Consider the following 19,676-nt stretch of genomic DNA (forward strand, 5'->3'; position numbering starts at 1 on the left):
AGTGGTTGGCAAACTGCGGCTCGCGAGCCACATGCGGCTCTTTGGCCCCTTGAGTGTGGCTCTTCCACAAAATACCGACTTCTGCGCATGGGCCACGAAGTTTCAATTGCACTGTACGTGCACGCCCGCACATGGTATTTTGTGGAAGAGCCACACTCAAGAGGCAAAAGAGCCGCATGTGGCTCGCGAGCTGCAGTTTGCCGACCACTGGCTTATTATATTGCGATATAGTCTTTAAATGGAATACTATGCACCAATGAAAATGAATGGACCGGAACTACATACAACTCTGCCAATTCTTGGTGAACCTTGTCAGAAAAGCAATGCCACCTAATATTCCGTTCTATCAAGGGGGACACCTTCACTATTTAAATGTGAAAATGGAACATGTCTAAGAGAAGAAATGGTTTTCACAGGGAGAAATTGTAAAGTTCAGGAAAAAAAAAATTCTTACCACTAAAGTTTTGGGAAACATTTTATAATTTATATATAAAAATCTCAGTAAGAAACCATGTAAAATGACAGAAATAACCACTTTACATTGAGTCAAAAAAAATTTCACACACACTGAATGTAAATTTTAATTACAAAACAAGAATATGAATAAAACATTTTAAAATAATCTCAATTATTTGGCAACTCATCACATCATTGCTAGAGACAAATTTGATCGTAAGAACAGTTTAATCTTATGAAAAATGTAAGTTGGACAGTTTGCTCGTATGGGAGTTGAAGGTGTTTAAAAAAGGACCTGGCAGCAAAGCCAGTCTCTATCCTGAAGTAATTGTGCAGGAAACAACACAAAATCCTGAATCATGATAGCAGTGACCTGATCTTCGAAGCGTTTCTCTTCCGGAAAAGGTGATGGGGAAAGAACAGGGCCTCAGCCTAGGGGCAGCAGAGGGGCGCGGCCTCGGGCGGAGGGGTTTCTGCCGCAGGTGACAGCCACAACGCCACCAGACCAGAGCCCCTCCCGCCCGTGGCCTGGTAGTAAAGTCACAGATGCGAGAATCATCTAAAACAAGTTACATTCCTAAAACACCGACCCACGACTGTGAGCAGAAGAGCGGTGGGCGGTGAGCTAAGCTACTTCACTGGCTGCATGCGCGGAGGCTCCGGAGTTCCTGCCAGGCCAGGCGGAGACAGGTACAGGGCAGGCAGTCCTAAAACACTTCTAATGACTGCACAGCCTTTAAAACCCTTCCATTAATTAAAAAAATAATAAAATAATAAACAGATATATAGTAAAGTTCACAGATAAGTTTTCTCTGTAAAATAAATAAAGTGTTCATTGATTAGCATCATACACAGAGTAAAATACAACCTATTTTTACATGTTTATATACTGTACACAGGGGACCCGCAGGCGGCCTGGTGTCCGATGGGCGGGAGGATGTGTGTTGGTGGTGTGCCCCGTGGGGAAATCCCAATGTTAAAATATACAGCTCCTTTGTCTTGAGTTCAGATACAAAGTAAACTTATTTTCCTTTATCTGAAGTAAATGTACATAATACCTTCTATGAACAATAGTTTATAAAGCTGCTTCAAACCTACGAGGAAAGCCTGCACTAGGAACTCAGCACATGCATGTCCTTTCCCTGGGTAAAGCCCGCTGACGGCGAGGCTGGAGCGTCCTCCCTCTTCTCCATCGAGACCACTCGGGCTCAGGACGCCCAGGGCGGCAGGCAGATTACCGCTTCACCTTCTTCGTGGGCGCTTCCTCCACTCTCTGCTGGCCTCGCGTGCGCGTCCCTGGTGGGCTGGCCTCCCTCCTGCGCTTGGTGGAAGGGGACAGCTGTGCCTTCGACCTGCAGTGGACAAAATCCAGGCAGGGGTGAGAGGTCAGAGGAGCTGCTTTGAAGGGTTTGGGAATTCTTTAAAAAGATGGAAGGTTTTTGACCTTGAGCGCCCAGAAGAGAAAACTGGGGTAGCGTTCTATGGGAAAAGGAGAGTCCGGAAGAGCTGGAGCCGACCCGCTATTTGCTGATGGCCTCATCCAGAGTCAGAAGCCTGCCCGGCTCCGCTCTGCCACACTCTAGGTGCTGACCTTGGTCAACTCGACCTCTGGGCCCCAGCTCTTCCATCTTCACAGCCACTCACGCACACTGCCCCCGTGGAAACAGCGGCAGCAGGCATGCTTGGCCATGCTGCGCGGAGTTAGCCAGGCATTCAGACCTGTGACCGACAGGAAAACAGGCCTCGCCTTCGGTCCCGGTCAGGCGCTGGCATGCAAGGCTCCCAGGCGTTGAGGGCAGGCCTGTACAGGAGGGCCGTGTGGGAAGGACAGACCGGTGAGGCCCCCGAGACGCCCTCTGCACCTTCCTAGTCCGTTTGGAGTAGGTTTCCACTTGGGAAACCAGTGATCCCCAAAGACAGTTATTTGGCAAGACAAAATTCCTCAAGGAACTTAGGAAGAAGGCGTTGCTGTACCAGAACTCGTCTCAGGGGGTTAGTGACCTGAAGTGCGCAGGGACTTACCCTCCTACTGGGACTGACTAGCTGTTACTGGCTGCCCAGTTTGGCGCTGGCTGTGCAGATGGGCTCTCTACAGTGCTTTTCTGAAAGGACTGCAGAAAGCTGGGCCTCTGGAAAGGACGAGGCCCCCGTGGGTTGAGTCAGAGAAAGGGGACGAAAGGAGGACATGGCTGGTCTTCGGAACGTTGCTTAACGAGCAGATCTCATGTCTCCGAGACTAACTGTTTTTTTTCTGGTGTGAAGACAGTTTCAGTGATTTACAGAAAGGCGAATCTGTGATACACAGGATACACATTGGCTGACAAGGTAAAGATCCCAAAGTGTTCATGAGAGTGGAGTCCGGGGCTGAGCTTAATGAAGGCACAGTCTGCGGGCTGAAGGCGAAGGCCCTGGGACTGGGTCCACATAGTCTACTACCTAAGTTTCAGGTGAAGAAGACCTGGGTCACCAGCAGAAACGCTACGAGGAGGACCTGCTGGGCGCGTGCGGGTCAGGCGGGAGCTCAGGGTCTGCCACGCCGACGCAAGGCCTCGGAACGGCGGTGGGCAGTCCTCCGTGTTCATCAGCCTACACTCGGTGCAGAGCGCTTGCTTCTTAGAGGAGACGTAAGCTGAGGACAGGGATGACCGGGGGCGCACACGCGAGAAGCCCAGCAGCTGCCCTTGGATGTTTAAGGGGGAGCCGCAGGGAGGCCGGCTCTTGCTGAGGCCCAGGAAGGAGGCCAGGAGAAGGCGGCTGAGAGGCCATCGCGGCTGTGCTGGCGCAGCGCCTGATACCCAGCTGTTAGCGGTACTGACCCGCCAAGACCCCTCCCCACCCTGAGAATCTGTGTAGACGCGGGGACTGTGAAGACGTGGCGCCTGGAACCCATCACCCTGCGAAGGCACCTGAACCAAAGGGAAGAACGCTTGTGAACCAAACGCTTTAAAGCACGTGAGGCAGAGCACCGTTAAGTCAGTGGTTACAGGACCAAGTCAGGGGAGATGGACTTCTTTAGAGGGAACTGAACGGGCAGATACGACAGCTACTCTGAGACACTCACTGGAAGATGCTGAGGAGCCGGTGGGACTTTCTGAGGGGGCCCGACTGAGAGGGAGGCGGTGGTGCTGGGGGTGCCCTGCACCTGACGCAGGGCGCTGGGCTCCCGCACCCACCCCCTCCTCTCAGCAGGGATCTAGATTCTGATGTGTCTTCTATTGATCTGAGCTGCCCCCCCAACAAACACACACGGGACCACCTCCCTCCCAGACATGTGGGCACCTCAAGTTTCCAGCTGGACAGTCCGAGTCTCTGAGGAATTACACCAAGGCCCAGTGGCTGCTAATGACAAGCTGGGAGGAATGATAAGTCGGTTGATATTCAGCCTCTATGTAAACATAAGGCACTCCCATGGCAGGTGTTAATAAGTGATATTCTAGAAATAAATATTCCTGAACTTTTTAATCTTGGATAAGAAAATTACAGATGATGATACCAAGATTAACAGCTGTGAATCACATTAAAAATGGAAAATAGTCTCACTTCAGAAAAATTATTAAACTATAAAGTGATGTAACGTTTCTGAAAAGTGCAGTGGGGCGGGGAACACTGGTGGTAACAGGAACACCAACCCGGCTTCTCTCCTTTAGGACTATGCCAAGCCCCTGATGTTCTAATGCACCCTGAGACGTAAGGGATTGCGCAAACACACTGGACTGCGGTACTATTTCCCAGAGGCTTCTGGCTAGACTAGGGTTTGGGAAACATGAAATTACTAGTTCTGTAAGCTAACAATGGTCTCATGTGGGCAATTTCACGTGAACAGCCCCTTCCGGAGACTGGTTGGAGGCCCCTCCCTCGCTCGTTGGAGCGAAGCTGCTGCCTGTGGGGACTGTGCTGCATGGGTTGTGTTTTCACCCTGGTGATCAGCGTGTCAGAGACACCTATGCACGGTCGATAAATAACGTGTAAAGGCTTCCACCAAACAGGTCTCTGAAGCCTGGCCAGGACTGTGATCCCCAGTAATGGTGGAAGATGGAAACAGGTTTTCCAAGGAGAACGAAACGTCAGGGGCTTAGAGCACGGGCTCCCTGACACGCAAAGGCCTCTGGGAGCTCTGTGTGCCCGTTACCTCTGGGCCTCTGACCTGGCGGCGGACCTGGTGGTGGCCCCCAAGGGCTCGTCCTCTTCCTCCTCCTCCTCTTCCTCCTCCTCAGACTCCTGGTCTTTCCTGTCCTCGGTGGCTTCAGAAACCGACTTCTGGCGTTTCCTTTCTGGTTCCGAGGATTCTGCTCAAAGAGAAGAGTCACACCTGGATTGTACAATTCCCAACGTGCTTCCCAGGCCAGAGCCCGGAGTTCAGAGTGTGGGGTGTTAGGGACCTGCAGGCAGAAGTGGTTTTCCATTTCCTCTGGGTTTCGGCGCTTGCGACTCACAACTGTTTAGCTTAGTCTCAAACACATTTGGGAGAGTTTACTTAGGCAGTGCACAGCCAGCGTTCATGCACACCTCACGCGGACTCAGAGCATCTGGGACGTACCACTTCTGACATGGGATTAGAGCCGGTTCACACGTATTTATGTAACGTTAATACCAGCTGTGCCCCACCGGAGTTTTCTCACCCCAAGAGAAACTCAGAAGGGCGGTGTTGAGGTGGGAAGGCTCTGCAACCGAGCACTCGCTGGGAACGTACCGGCATCGTCGGACGAGGTGAGAGAACGCTTGGGCTTCCTTCCTCGCCGCCGTGCACCTGCCACCGTTCTCTCGTCACCGTCATCCTAGAAGCAATTATGTTAGAGTTGAAAGGGTGGTCCGCTGAGCATTGACTGAGTTTATCTCTAAAGGCCATGTCTTGATAAGAAAATCAACACTTACGTTGCTTCCACTTCTTTCTTGAAGGGCACCTGGTTCTTTACTGGACTCATCTTCAAGAAAAGGAAAACCTCCGCATTAATACTTCATCAGTGTAACAATTAAATGGCAACAGTCTGGCTTGTGGTCTATGAATACACCAGTGCTGATGAATGAATATCCAAACAATTCATCATGTTTTGTATGAGCCAAGCAAAGTCCGAGTTGCAACGGCTGGCACATATGGATGTGAGTCACGACACTGAAGGTTTGTCACTAATAAGCTCTGTGATCTGGGCAAACTCCCGGAGCCTAGTGTTTTCAGCTGTAGGATGAGGAGTTGGGTTAGACCACCTTTATGGTCCCTTTCAGCTCAAAGGCTCTGAACCCAGAAAGGGAGGAGGAGGGGCCATGGAGGGGTCCTCCAAGGGCACCAGGAACTGTGGTCAGGATTGCAGACTCCACTGGAATCTCAATGTAACTGTAAATATTACAATCCCATTATATAGTTAGAAAAAACGAGGCTCCAGTAACTTCATTTAAGCAATCTGTTCATCACATAACTGAGAAATTGGGTGATAGCTGGAATTCTTTGACTCCAAATACTTACATTATGGTAACTAAAAAAAATTAAAAAAATATTTTAAGACACTATTAGTTTGTATAAGCCTATTCTTCATGTATTTGTTTTCTGTAGGTATTATAACTTCCTGTGTCTTGGTAAGAAAAATGAATTTTAGAGTTTAGTTTGATACACTATCTTCCAATAGCTAGATTATGGGATCCTGGTAAGACGCTCCACAACCCAGACACTTATCAGTGATGGGACCATAGCAGTCGCCCTTCTCTGCAGTCAACAAACAAGCACACATGGAAGGGCTGAATCAAGAAAAGGGCCCACAAAGAGGAATCCGCTCTAAACTGGTCATCATTACCCCGATTCAGAACACCACTGCTAAACAACCCCAAACACAATCACACAGCTTACACTGGAATCCTTAAGGGCATTCAAGTTATAAAAACCCTTGCTATATGGATTTAAAATATTGTAATATTGTGAATAAAAATTGGCTAAAAGCCAAGCATAAGCAGAATCTCCTTTTTAAAACAAACAAGCAAACATTAATCTTCCAAGAGATAAGAAAAACTAAAGTATGGCCACAGATCACATGTGTTAAGTGTGGAGAAACTTACATTTTCCATTTGCTTGACCTTAGTGATCAAAATACATCCCCTCCTGATTTGACCATGCTGCTCATTTGACCCAAAATAGCTGCCACACCCATCTTTTTGCCTATGTCGAACCTACAAAACGCCCTAGTGGCTCTTCTTGCTTGTATGTAAAAATTGTTAGACCATGAAATGAATATATACACATTGTAAAAAATTCTGGAAAATGTAGGCAACAGTAACAAAAAACATGGAATGTGCCCATCATCCCAGCATCCGGAGCTAATCACCATCAACAGTTGGAACCAAGACACAAATACTTGAAACGATTTTATCACTTGCATCCTGGCTTTGACACTGCAAAAGCTGCTTTCGAAATTCTTCTTCTGAGAACAATAGGCTCTTGATAGCAGTGCCCAGCCCCGAGGCTGGTTCATTTCTCCCGGACACATGTCCAATAAGTTATGGTTTGCACATGGCAAAGTGCCTTCCCTAGTTTGCGTTTTCCTGCCTTCATGCTCCTCTCTGAAGGCTTCCCGGACTTCTAAAACCAAGAATGGCTCAGATCACAGGGAAAGCCAAGAGGCACAGTCTCTCATGGCTGTAAGGACAGCTGTCTTCTCAGTCCAGTGAGAAACCATGAAACTGTAAAGCTACCCCTGCAGCAGCCTCATGCCTTTCTTACATCACACAGAGCAACGCTGTAGGTACACACCTGCTTGCATTACTTTCGGTTTGCCACCAGGGGGAGACTGTTCTACCTAAATTTAAACAAACAAAACATTGAAGTCAGCATTTGTCATCAGCACATAGAGAGAAGGTTTAGGACCTCCATTTAAATAGACAGAACATTTGGGTCCTATTTTCTGCAGGGGATGAAGAACACCAAGTGAACATGACGCCATGCTTTTATCGGGGCTGCCACAGCCTCCTCCCCGGCCACTCCCCTCCCCGGCACTGGAGGACACGTAGCACAGCCCACTGTTAATAGTCCCCAATTCCCGTGACCAGCTCGCACACTGAGAAATGCACTCACATGTGCCTCTTTGGTTCTGTTGTCTTACAATAATTCTATGGTACCCAAGGAAATGGACTCTCAAAGGGCCATGAGGCTGGCCCCATGTCATGGCCTGAGAGTAAGAGCTGAGGCCCAAATCCCACTGCCCTTTGTTAGTTCAGTGGACATATCTGTCCTTCTGATGATGCTGTCACCAAAACTCATGCAGTGGAATCTGGATTCAATGATCTCGTTGGGCATATGTCTCAGGGTCAAAGATAAAGAAGCCACTGTCTAAAAACTATGCAATACAGCGAATTTCTGCATTTTAATTAAGAGTGACCACAGAGGGCAAGTTCCTAGAAAATTTTTATGTAACCAAACTCACGTGAGGAAGGAAGCAGACTGAAGAACCAACAATGCTGATGTGAAAATATTAGCAATCAGATAGTAGTTGAATGGTTATTCAATATTTTTTTTTAAGAAAGCCTTTTAAAGCTTTTCAAATACGGTTAAAAAATAAAATTGTTCGAAATATTAGACGCTGCACTATACCCTTTCTAGGTCAAGAGCAAACGTGAAGAGTTCTCATCTTTTGCAATTACTTACAGTGACAACGCCGGTATCTGCTTTGCAGTCTTCTTCTAAAAAATGCAAAAACAAATCTCACTTAGAAAATCAGTTTGAAAATGTCTTGTGTGAACCACAAACACACCAAGTACCCACTTGTTTTTAATGCTGTTTCCACAGGGTGTTTCCGAGGTCTTCCTCTCTTCCTTTTAATGATCACTGGCTGGTCTTCCTAAGGGGAAAAGGAAAAAATATATATTTATTTTACCTGCCATTACACAGATCATATGTCATTTTCTCAAAACGAGAGTTAGGGTTCCTTCCGAAAGGTCTCCGATCTTGGCTCTATCACGTAAGAGACACAGGACGCTGGGCTCAGCACTGCTTTTCTCAGTGCTGTCCACTCACCTCAAACACAGCCACTGCAGCGCGAACTCTCGGCTGTGAGAATTCTGAGATAACGAGGCAATGCCAGTAGGCGCCTGGTGTTTAACTTTCACTTCTGAATAAGTATGCACACCCATTTACATTCGGGTCCAGTCTAGTCACTTGTGACCACATGTTATTCCTTATAAGGAGGAAAGGAGGCCACTGAATTTCTCATATAGAGTATGAGAAAACAGAAAGAATGATTTAAAAGTCCGGCAAACTAGGCAATGGTTATCTAGAAGGCCTGGCGGGGGCTCAGGCTGTTTCCCTGGATTCATAGGCCTGTCCCAGGCCACTGCGGTTCTGTGCCCCACTGGGCTCTCTGCAAATCCGAATGGAGAGGGAGCGAGCAGCCTCCCAGGAGCCTCTGTCGGGCCTCGAGAATCTGGTCCCCGTGGGAGCCCGCACACCTGCTGCTGCTGCTCCCATTCTGTCCCGCCCAGACCCCGGGCGCAGCAGCACTGCACTCTGGCCTGCATTGCTGTGTGGGTAGCTGTGCTGAGCTGCCTGTGAGGGACCTGAGTGGCTGTGAGGACGGCTCTGGGCTGATCCTGTGCGGCTGTGACAGAAATAGGCCTCATATAAATGTTTGGGTTAAATGAAGGTGAAGAGAACATAATGAATCAAAATGACACTGATAAAACGGCACCCCCTGTAGTTAAAAAAAACAAACCCTACTTCTTCAACTCCTTCAAAAGAAAATTGAGGTTACAGCATTTTATTTGTTTTTAGTCCTTAAGTAAATGGGAACAACAAGTATGAAAGCTGTCCTCACTCACCTCCTGAGACTTAGAGTTGTCATCGTCATTCTGCTCTGTCTTCTCGCCAGCAGCTTCGCCACCGCTATACTCATCTGCAGAAATGGCAGAGCTCCGTTGGCTGGGGACCAGGGTCCGCCTCAACGCTGACCCCACCCAGGGGACCACACAGCCCTGCCACACACGCACTCCACTCTCAGGCCCAGGCCTCCAGTGTTAAGAAGCCAGAGTCTGGTTAGCTGGTAAGCAGCAGCACATTTTGGGTAGAACAGGATCCAAATCAGAAACGATGCCCACGCCCCCAAAATATTAAGCAGGCGCGTGACCAGATTGTCAAGGGGGAACGAGTGGCGAGTGCCGTTTCTGTTGGGGATGCCTGGCCCCAGATGCTGCTGCCTGAACAGTTAGTCTCCTCTCAGCACATTTCATCTCAGCAGACGGCCCCTCACCTCGCTCCTCCATGGCCCGAGCGGCAGCGGTGCGCGTGCCGGGACTGGTTTTAGACGACTCTTCCGAATCCCCGGAGCTCTCTTCCTGCAGAGGAGTTGAACAAGATAAGAAATGCCTTTTATAACTCGTCCATTTAGCCTCCCAAAGTTTTCCTTTTTATTTTAAAAACAATTCCACAGTGATCTTTTAGAATAGTCTGTTGTAAACTGTTTTAAAAAAGGAACGATTGTTGCTACCAGTGAAAGTATAAAAAGGATACAAATTTTGAAGACAGAAGGACATGAGATAAGGTTCAAGCATAAAGCACCAAGGCTGCCAGTTTTCTCCCTGCAAAATGGAAATCGCTCTTCTCCCTCACCCTTGACTTGGTGTTTTCAAGAAAAAATGCAGGAGAACAGGAACTTAAAATAAATTTAATGAAATAAAAAAAAAATGTACCTGGATTTTTATTAGTGTCTATCTTATAACAAGCACATTAAATATAATTTATTATTAAAAAAATAAAAAATAAAGTGCATCTTTTGTTTCTTTTTTGAGCCTAAAAAACACACCTTTGATAATACAGTGATTATTATTAGAGATTCATAAAGGAAAAGGGGTACTGGAAGGAAAATATACACGTGCTCACTCTGCAGGAACGGGGTCACTCCTGACATTTAAACTAGTGTGTGGAAAGGTACCTTCGCATCCCGTGGCTCAGCTTCAGAGCGTCGCCTCCGTGCCGCTTCTATTTTGGAATCCGGGGCATCTGAATTATCGTCTGAAAATCAGTTTGGACAGAATCACAAAGGGATAAAAGCTAAGTGGGAAATGAAACGCTTGGTTCTGTTTTAGGATAGTCTGAGGCTTCTTCCTGGGGCTTGTGCTTCAGAGATGCTAGGTATTCTAAATGTATGTATAATGTCATGTGATTTGAACACTGAACACTGGCCTTGAGAAAGCCAAAAAAATAAATGCTAATATAAAAATCCACAAATGCTCAATGACACCACAAACACAGCAGTTCTATGGAAAGGGCTTAGGGCATGTGGATACTCCACCTTCCTGAAGGAGTTTCCTAGGAGGTGCAGTTAGTGATGAAGACCATGGCGTGGCTGGGAATCTCTCAGGATCTTATTTTCTTTATTTATAAAATGGTGATAATACCTAACACATAGTTATTGTGAATGTGTATATTACCATGGATAATAACTAGATATAGTATGAACTGAATAATTGTAAAATAATTATGTTCCCTGACAAAGAAAGAAAAGTATTTATCCATTCTTTCTCACATATTATTTAACTAGTGGCCTGGTGCATGGATTCATACACATTGAAAGGAAATTAATTAGAAGAAATATTTTAATATCGCTATTCGTCCTTTCTCTATAATAGAAGTGTCAACCAAATTCACGATTGACAATGACAGATCGAAACACATGCGTGCGATTGGCACCAGCGAGAGCTTTATATGTATACTAGAGGCCTGGTGCACGAATTTGCACATCAGTGGGGTCCCTCGGCCTGGCCTACAGGAGTGGGCCGAAACTGGCTCTCCAACATCCCCCAAGGGGTCCCGGACTGCTAGAGGGCGCAGGCCAGGCCGAGGGACCCCACTGGTGCACGATTGGAGCAGGGAGAGACATGGGAGGTTGGCCAGCTGGGGAGGGACCGCAGGAGGGCCCCAGGGCATGTCCAGCCTGTCTCGCTCAATCCCGATTGACCAGACCCCAGCAGCAAGCTTACCTACTGGTCGGAGCATCTTCCCCCTGGTGGTCAGTGCACATCATAGCAACTGGTTGACTGTCTGTCCCCTGGTGGTCAGTGCACATCAAAGAGAGCGGTTGAGCGGCCTTAGCATATCATTAGCATATTACGCTTTGATTGGTTGAATGGCTGACCAGTCGACTGGACACTTAGCATATTAGGCTTTTATTATGTAGGATTTTTAAACTGCCATTGTGTGTTATATGTACTGGCTGGTCGGTCTCGCGCATGTACTAGTCAACGTTTATTTTTAAATTGCCAGTGCGCGTCAGACGTACTGGCTGGTCGGTCAGTCTGATGGACGGACATACGGTTGGTCACTTAGCCTTTTATGTAAATAGATAAGTGTTTACTGAACTTGTACTTTGTGTCAGGTATCTATAAATATAAAAGGTAATATGCAAAGTATCCCCATGGGAGTTCAACCAGGAGCCGATCGCTCGCTATGACGTGTGCTGACCACCAGGGGGTGGCGTGGAATGAAGGAAAGCCCCATCCAGCAGCCAGAAGGCCCTGATCAGCCCTAATCGCCGGCAAGGCCTACCCATGCATGAATTTTGTGCATTGGGCCTCTAGTTAAAGTATAAAAATCTCTGCACTGTCCAGTAATGGTAGCCACTAGCCACATGGGGCTCCTGAAATTTAAAGTAATTAAATTGGAACACAATAAAAAATTCAATCTTTCATTTACATGGACCACATTCAAGTGCACGGCTAGGAGCCACTGTCCTAGACAAAACAAACATAGGACATTTTCCTGCTGGACAGCACTGCCACAGACCAGGAGGAAGCCAACGAGGCACAGAAGGGCCATTAGGTGCCTTTACTCTAGTGCTTCACTAGCTCTGTGGGGCACTGGTTTATGACCTAAAATAAGGAATTTCGTGGTGCCTGGCTGGGCCTCAGGCCCAGGCTGCAGGAGTCCCAGGGGCTGGGTCTCCTCAGCAGATAATCTGGACCAAGTCCATAAAAGACCCTTCAGGCGTCAAGCTGGTCTGGAAACAAACTAGACTCGAGCTGGGAAGTAAACAACTACAATTCATCCGTGAACATATGGGCTTGATTTAAAAATCCGTGTACATGTGGACCCAGGCAATTCAAACCCACGTTCTTCAAGGTCAACTGTATTTTCGATCCTGGTTGGGAATCTGTGTATGCGGAGGGCTGACCTAAGTTACACTCAGATTTTCTACTGTGCAGGCGGTCAGGGTCCCTACCCCTCGTTCTGTTCAAGGGTCAACTGTACCACCCTCTAAAATTTTCTGCTCTTAGCCCACTATTTCACATGTGAAAATAACATGATTTTCAAATATGCCTGAAACAAGGACATGTATGTTCTAAGTACCCAGTTCGTCTTCTGAGGAGGGGTCGTGCTTCTTCCTTTTCCTCCCACGCGTATTCCTTTCGTTCTCCTCCACCTGGAATTTAGAATGACCCTGTTAAAGGCACCTGGATTTGCATCCTGCCCACTGAAATGCGGCACATTAACTTCTAGCCTTCAGAATATAATTTCATATGAATGTAAAAGTCTAGAATAACACTTTCGGCATCTAGATTTGGATTAGTCTAAGCTTGAGTCTTTTCTTTTTTTCAATTCGAGTATAAATCTACATGAAATATCAAACCTGTCTCTGGTTACACACTATACTTCAACAGTTCTAAAATACATTTACAAAGCATTTCTCATGTTGCCATCTCTGCAGTCGAGCTATGCGTGATGATCGGTGGCACGTAACGAACTAACTGGTGTTTCTCTCCCCTCAGTGGCCCATGAAAGGGCAGATGAGAGGCAGGACATGAAAAGAGATTCTTGAGTGTGAACAGGGACATGTCCAAGTCACCCTGGGGTCTGTCCAATTACCCGAGCACCACCTGAGCAGACACAGATCACACAGAACTCTCAACCCTCCCCTTTATTTTTGACATATACACAGAGTGAAGCCTCTGCGCCCAGGTGAAAACACTGCATAAAACACGAAATCCCCAAGTGTCTTATAAAACCCACCTCTACAGGATCTGCTTCAGCACCTTGACCCCGTCCGGCTTCTGTGCTGTCATCTCTAGCACTGGAAATCTCTGAGCAATAAACACAAAAAAGAAAAACAACCTTAAATATTTATCCATCCCAGTACCTACTGTAGGGGTGAGTGTGGCAGCGGAAGGAAAGAGGAGGAGACTTTGCAGACGACGTAGCGGGACCCTCCAGGCACCGCCAGGGAGGCCCAGGACTTCCATGTCCAGATGTGAGCCAAGGGGGTTCAGGGAGAGAAGAGGACCCCTGACTTCACAGCCACCCTCCTGGCTCCAGCAGCAGCACAGCATGAGTGCCCAAGGAGAACAGGCATCTCTTCTCAGTCATCAGGTTAGCGAACACCCAAACCACAGGATAATTAAACATGGGAGAAGGCGTGGGGTGAGAACTGAAAGCCACCGGGGACGATTTGGCTCACTCAGTCAAGTGGAGGAGGTGTCTCTCCCACCCACAGCTGGAGGGACAGGTGCACTCGCTGCACATGCACTGGGAAACGGGCAGGATCACGCGCAGGGACCCTCTGTAATGGGAGAAGTGACAAAAACCTAACGGAGCAAAAAAGTAAGACCTGGCCTATTCACACTCGGAATCCTAAAGAGCAGCCGAAGAAAAGTAACGAGAGTAGACACATGGACAGGACAACCTTTCAGAACACAGTGCTGCCGAACCAACGTGGTGGAGTTTCTGCAATGAGATACCCTCTTCCTAAAGCTCGCACCACAGGCTACGTACTGTGTGTGAGAACATATACAGTGAATACAGAGTGCTGGGTCCCTGTGGGGTAGATAAAAGGAGATTGGGATTGAGATGGTATCATGTAGATTCAACTGTAACTATAACATTTTTAAAAAAGCATCTGAAGCAAATATACTAAACTTTAAGTTATGACAAAATTAGGTGATGGGTACGTGGATTTATAATTATTGCTGCTTTCTGCTGGTTTGAAATATGGTGTAACACGCTATAAAATAGCTGTAGCAAAAAAAAAAAATAGCTGTAGTGAGGATTAAGACCACTTTCCCCATTCTTGGATACGGAATGAACAAAATCTATAGGAACAAACCGAACTCCGTGTTCTGTTGGAAAAGAGAATTATCCCTCTGGAGTTGGCAGCCTTCCCCGTCATGAAGTCATGAAGTGAGGGCCCACCCCTGGGAGAGACCGACATAAAGGTGACAGCCCTGATCTAACTAACCCAGCCAACCCTCAGCTCAGAAGTCTCCTGCAATGCAGACCACAGGGGACTGCATGTCCGTATGTGCACGGAACGGAGCCCAACATGAGGTCACTCGCAAGTTGTAGTGCTCCAGGCACCACTTACACACTGCATGCTGCACGGCCTTGACTAAGCCCCTGGGCCTCTTGGGCCTCACTTTCCTCAACTCCCGACGTGGTGCCACCAACGTTCACCTGACTGCATTACCTCAATTCAATGAGAGGAGACCTAGGGGTACTTGCCCCAGGGCCTGGCACACAGCAGGCACTAAACAATTGTCATTGTAGCTGCTAGTAAAATGACTACTATGAAATTAGTTAACTTACCTTCTTTGTTATGAGACTTGCTGTGAACGTCTTCATTTGTTCTTGAGCCTGAATTTTCGACCTAAATATACAATAGGAAAGTTGCTGTGGTTAGTCTGAGAAGTCTGGGAGGCAGAAGGGAAAGAAGGGGATGAGCATCATCTGCTGTTAGTAGGGACGCCGAGAGGGGCTGGGATGCGTGCTCTTTTCATTTTCACCTGGAAGTTCAAGAGCACAGAGCATCTTCCTCTGGAGGAAGGTCCCGATTAACAATTACCATTCTACTGTGCTTATTCTCCTTGTCTTTAAAATTATTGCCGCAAAAGTGTAAGAAAGAAAACATCCCTGAATTCTGATTTCTCTTCCCATCCAACGATCCCTCTTGATATTTTTTCCCTTTACTTAAAATGCTAAAGGATTCTGTTGTTCTGTCACAAGATTTCCCTTTGGCAAATCTTGTCAACTATACCTTTTGTTTCTCTCTTTACTGAGGGGAAGTTTCAGAATAGCCTACAACATTCAAAATCCAACATTAGAAAGGATGGTGTGCCTGGATGGGGAGGCAGCTGCGACGCAGGGATTCAGGGAAACTCTGAGGTCGGACGGGGCACATGCTGGGAGCTCAGTCGCCTGCTAGCTCTGCAGGGAAAGCCTGAACCAAACCGAGTGGGCTTCTCCTTCCTTCTCACTCAGCAGCCTGCGCACAAGCTTCCTGCTCCAAACGGGGTGTTTCCACAGGGTGAGGGCCCTGAGGCCACAGGGGGCTGGGAAAGATCATGGCTGCCTGCAGGGTGCGTTTTACGGTGTTCACTCCTGGTATGATCTCAGGGCACAAAAGGGATTATGAGAGCCACATGTGAAAAAAAAGTATATATGGCCATTACAGTTTGGTATTTTCAGAAAAACTACTAAAACATAAAGTCAACTTTAATTCTCAAAAATATGTTGTGTCCACAGCACTGTGATTAATGACCGCCACAACCCGACTTGCAACACAGCAATAACCGATGGAAAGGCCAGTTCTCTGACATTTCCTTAGCATTCGCGCCCCAGGTGAGCCTTCTAGTCTCAGCAATCTGGGCAGCCTTCCACTTCCTTTTATTTCATGACACTGGCCTACATTCAGTGCTGAAAATTCAGAGTGACTTTTTTTTTTTTTTTGAGGAAAACAACTATATTTCATGACATCAGTGGATATAGTTGGACGTGAAAAAGGACAAGTAAATATTTTGGTCAGGTGAACTCGAGAGGAGAGCATGCTACCAATGGCCTCCTGTCTCCTAAAGTAATGCACAGGACAGGCCTCCCTCATGGCTCTCAAACACTAACCCAAAACCACCCCAACCATGAGGAAAACCAGCTGTCACAGAGACTCACCTTCAGTGATGCCTTCACCGACCCAGACTCCCTCTGCTGTTCAGCTGTTCAAAACAACAGTGAGAAATAAGGAAGCTGAGTACTGTGCCTGAACCACAAAGAAACAACTCAGATGTTCAGAGCAGTTAGGCAGGGCTATGATGCTATGCGCCTGGCTGCCTCTGTGAATTATAAAACTCTGACCACTTACTCTCTATGGTCCATGTTCTATCAGAACATCCACAGAAATGGAAGCCACCGGCCTCTTTACTGCAATGGCAGTGTCCCTAACTCACCCCCTGATCTCACAGCTGAGGACCTGAGGCTCGGAGGAGACCTCCACTGATGGGCAGGCTGCAGTGTGAAGTTGGTTCATCAAATGAAAAGTTAGGTCCTCACCATGGAACAGCAAAGGTCTATTTATATTCTTTGGAAACTTGAAGTACAAGGTCTACTGCTTCTACTCAACATGACAGAACACACATTTTTCTTTCAAACAACTTCCTTTTACGTAAGTAGATCTCTTACTGAATCATACCCAGACACAGTGATCTGAAATAACTGGGAACAAAGGACTTCAGAACCTCCAAAGTGTTCTTTTTTTAAAAAAATATTTTTTATTGATTTTTACAGAGAGAGGAAGGGAGAGGGAGAGGGAAAGAGAAACATGGATGTGTGATCGATCGGCTGCCTCCTGCAAGCCCCCCACTTGGGAATCAAGCCTGCAACCTGGGCATGTGCCCTGGGAATCGAACCAGCAAACTTCTGGTGCATGGGAGGACGCCCAACTGACTGAGCCACACCGGCCAGGGCTCAATTTTCTTACTTGGTAAATGTCAAGAGGTATAATCCACACAACAAAAGCTCTCTAGGGTCCTCAATGAGTTTTAAGAGTGTAGAGAAGTTCTGGACCAGTGTGTGGTGTTGCCCTAATCCTTTCTGACACAGGGCACGCACTCTCCTAAGAAGACTGCAGTGCCCACTGACGACTGTGGTGTGGACAGGCTGGAAGGCTCTGCAAGCTGGGAGCAGATTCGCGGAGTCACCAGGGCCCACAGCGGGGGTTTAGAGACATGGGCGCACAGCAGCAGACCTGCCTGTTGGAAATGAGCTGTGATAAACAGCTTCAGCCCCTAGGAGGGGCAGGGAGGTGCAGAGACACATTTTGGGGATGGAGCAAGAGCTTGCTCAAAGCTACTTTCTGTTTGCCACAATGATTGGAGCTATCACATTTAAACAGTTACTTCCTATGAAAATGACTGGCACTTCATAAGGAAAGGTTTATGTTAAAAATGAAATCTCTCTAATCTATCTTAAAAAGCGCAAGGCAAATTCATATAACCTGTCAGCATATTGTGATGAATTGGCTACTGATTCTAAGCCGCAATGAAAGGTACAACCACATGCAAGGGAAAATGATGCGAACACCTGCTGAAAGGAGCTTACCTACTCCAGTCGGCTTTCTCCCACGTGGACTTTCTGACGGTGCTGGAATTGCATGAGTTGTCTCTTCCACTGCTGGTACAAATGTCTAAAAAGTCCAAAGTGCCATAAAAACATAACTTAGCTGTGGTTTTTATAACAAGAAGGCAAGACTAACCTCGAGGGATGTAAAAAAACCACCCAGAATTTTGTAACAATATAAAAGTCTACTTTCAAGTCTGCAAAATTTCAAAATGAATACATGTCGGGTTTTACAAACAAAAAAAAAACCCGAAAAATCAATCTAATTTCATATTTCACCCATCAATGGCTCTCCTCCTGCTTTAAATTAAAACTCTAATTTAGTACAACACTAAGGCTCTTCCTGACCGGCACCGCTCCCCCTCGCGAGGCCGGGACCTCGAAACCACCGCAGTACTCGGATTCACCAAGGGCCCTTCCCTCTGTGCCTACAACAGGCTTCCCTGACTGGCAGGCTTTTTGTTCTTTCTCTGGTGAACTTCTACTCTATTTGCAAAATTCCAACGCAAACTCCCACGTCCTCCTTCGAGCCCTCCTGCCTGCCTACCACTGCCCTGCTCACCGCTACCTCGGCACACCGGGAGGGCGCTTTGGGAGCAGGCTGAAAAGGGGATACAGCGACTAAAGTATGTAAACCACAAAGACCATGAGAAACCAGATTTCTTCTAAGTATGATGGAAAGCCACTGGAAATCTTAAGCAGGGTAATGGCATGACCTAATTTATGTTTTTCAAGCTAGCTTCCAGGGCCGTGCTAATCAGAGCAGGGCTGGAGAGGAAGGAAGTTAGCAGGGACCCACTGAAGCAGGGCTGAGACTAGGGCAGTAACTGCAGAACCAGAAACAGATGGACTCCAGTTACACTCTGGACGGGAGCCTATGAGAACTGGCCATGGATTAAACGTGGGTGACTCGGGTTTCTGGTTGGAGCAAATGGAACTGATGATAGCCCTACATTCGGGGATGATGGAGGCTCTTGGCTCCCCACCACAGGATGTAACATTAACCATACTTGAGTGTCTTAAGTTCAGTGAGACACAGCTTACGTGTCTGTGTGTACATAGGGTGAAACGGTATGGACACACTTACAGCTCAGCGCAGCTGAACCATCAACCATACCTCAGTCCTCAAGCTGGCTTTCAAGTCCAATCCTCCCAAAACATCCGATGGAGACTCTTCGCTGCCTAATGAAATTCAAAGCCATTAAACCAATGTAAGAACTTGCTTGCAAAATACATCCCGAACCAAAAGGAAACAGAAGGTTCTTATCTAGCACACTGTGCCACTTTGCTGTTTTATTTGGCAGTCAATAGAAAATGATAAAAAGGAATATGTATGAAAATTACCCGAGGAAATGCATGGGTCATTTAAGTTTTTGTGGAGACAGTAAAATTGTTTCTTGCTCTTAGGAGGGCTGCCCAGAAAGAGTGACGCAGTATATTATCTGTGGAGACATCTATTCCCAAGTGTTTTTCTACAGCGATCTGGCTCCCCATTTTATACAACAGAAAGCTGAGCTTCAGAGGTAGTGTTTTCTACAGGCACCCAAGTACCATGCAAGTTACCTAAGTTCTATGACCCCAGTTGCCCATTTGTAAAATGGGTGATAAAAGAGTACTGATTTCACAGGGCTGATGTAAGGTGTCCGTTTGGATGGACAAGGAACCTGAACTGAAGGTCAGGGCGGTTCAGTAACCTGCAGCTTCCAGTCCCTCAGCCTCCTGCCTCTGCCCTGTGTGCCCATGAGAAATGAGTCTGAGGCTTTGAGCTTTTGAACACAAGTTCCTCTTGGAGAGGCTTGATAACTGAGTTTGATAAATTATTTTGTGACATTCTGGAACCAAAACCATGTTTTGGAAGGTTGCTGTAAATGGGCTC

General features: G+C 47.1%; 1 protein-coding gene across 9 annotated transcripts in view; it reads right to left on the reverse strand.

The window, feature by feature from the left end:
• Positions 1-457: 457 nt before the first annotated feature.
• BOD1L1 (biorientation of chromosomes in cell division 1 like 1) overlaps positions 458-19,676 on the reverse strand; it is a 39,440-nt gene continuing 20,221 nt past the window's right edge. For 2 of the 9 annotated variants that reach the window (XM_014462510.2, XM_023760473.1), the window contains 16 exons: positions 18,918-18,982; positions 17,783-17,867; positions 16,358-16,401; positions 15,002-15,062; positions 13,433-13,503; positions 12,773-12,845; positions 10,359-10,438; positions 9,678-9,762; positions 9,250-9,323; positions 8,198-8,273; positions 8,081-8,115; positions 7,190-7,235; positions 5,329-5,378; positions 5,147-5,231; positions 4,586-4,742; positions 458-1,808 (listed from right to left, as the gene is read on the reverse strand). In XM_014462510.2, the coding sequence (XP_014317996.1) occupies positions 1,691-1,808; positions 4,586-4,742; positions 5,147-5,231; positions 5,329-5,378; positions 7,190-7,235; positions 8,081-8,115; positions 8,198-8,273; positions 9,250-9,323; positions 9,678-9,762; positions 10,359-10,438; positions 12,773-12,845; positions 13,433-13,503; positions 15,002-15,062; positions 16,358-16,401; positions 17,783-17,867; positions 18,918-18,982 (1,205 nt within the window). In that variant the 3' untranslated portion in view covers positions 458-1,690. Of the gene's footprint in view, positions 1,809-2,047; positions 2,258-4,585; positions 4,743-5,146; positions 5,232-5,328; positions 5,379-7,189; positions 7,236-8,080; positions 8,116-8,197; positions 8,274-9,249; positions 9,324-9,677; positions 9,763-10,358; positions 10,439-12,772; positions 12,846-13,432; positions 13,504-15,001; positions 15,063-16,357; positions 16,402-17,782; positions 17,868-18,917; positions 18,983-19,676 lie in introns of those variants that run through there. The other 7 variants (XR_002831161.1, XM_023760469.1, XM_023760468.1 and 4 more) reach the window with 7 other exon arrangements.

The sequence above is a fragment of the Myotis lucifugus genome, unplaced genomic scaffold, assembly GCF_000147115.1.
Source record: "Myotis lucifugus unplaced genomic scaffold, Myoluc2.0 scaffold_183, whole genome shotgun sequence".
NCBI lineage: Eukaryota > Metazoa > Chordata > Mammalia > Chiroptera > Vespertilionidae > Myotis > Myotis lucifugus.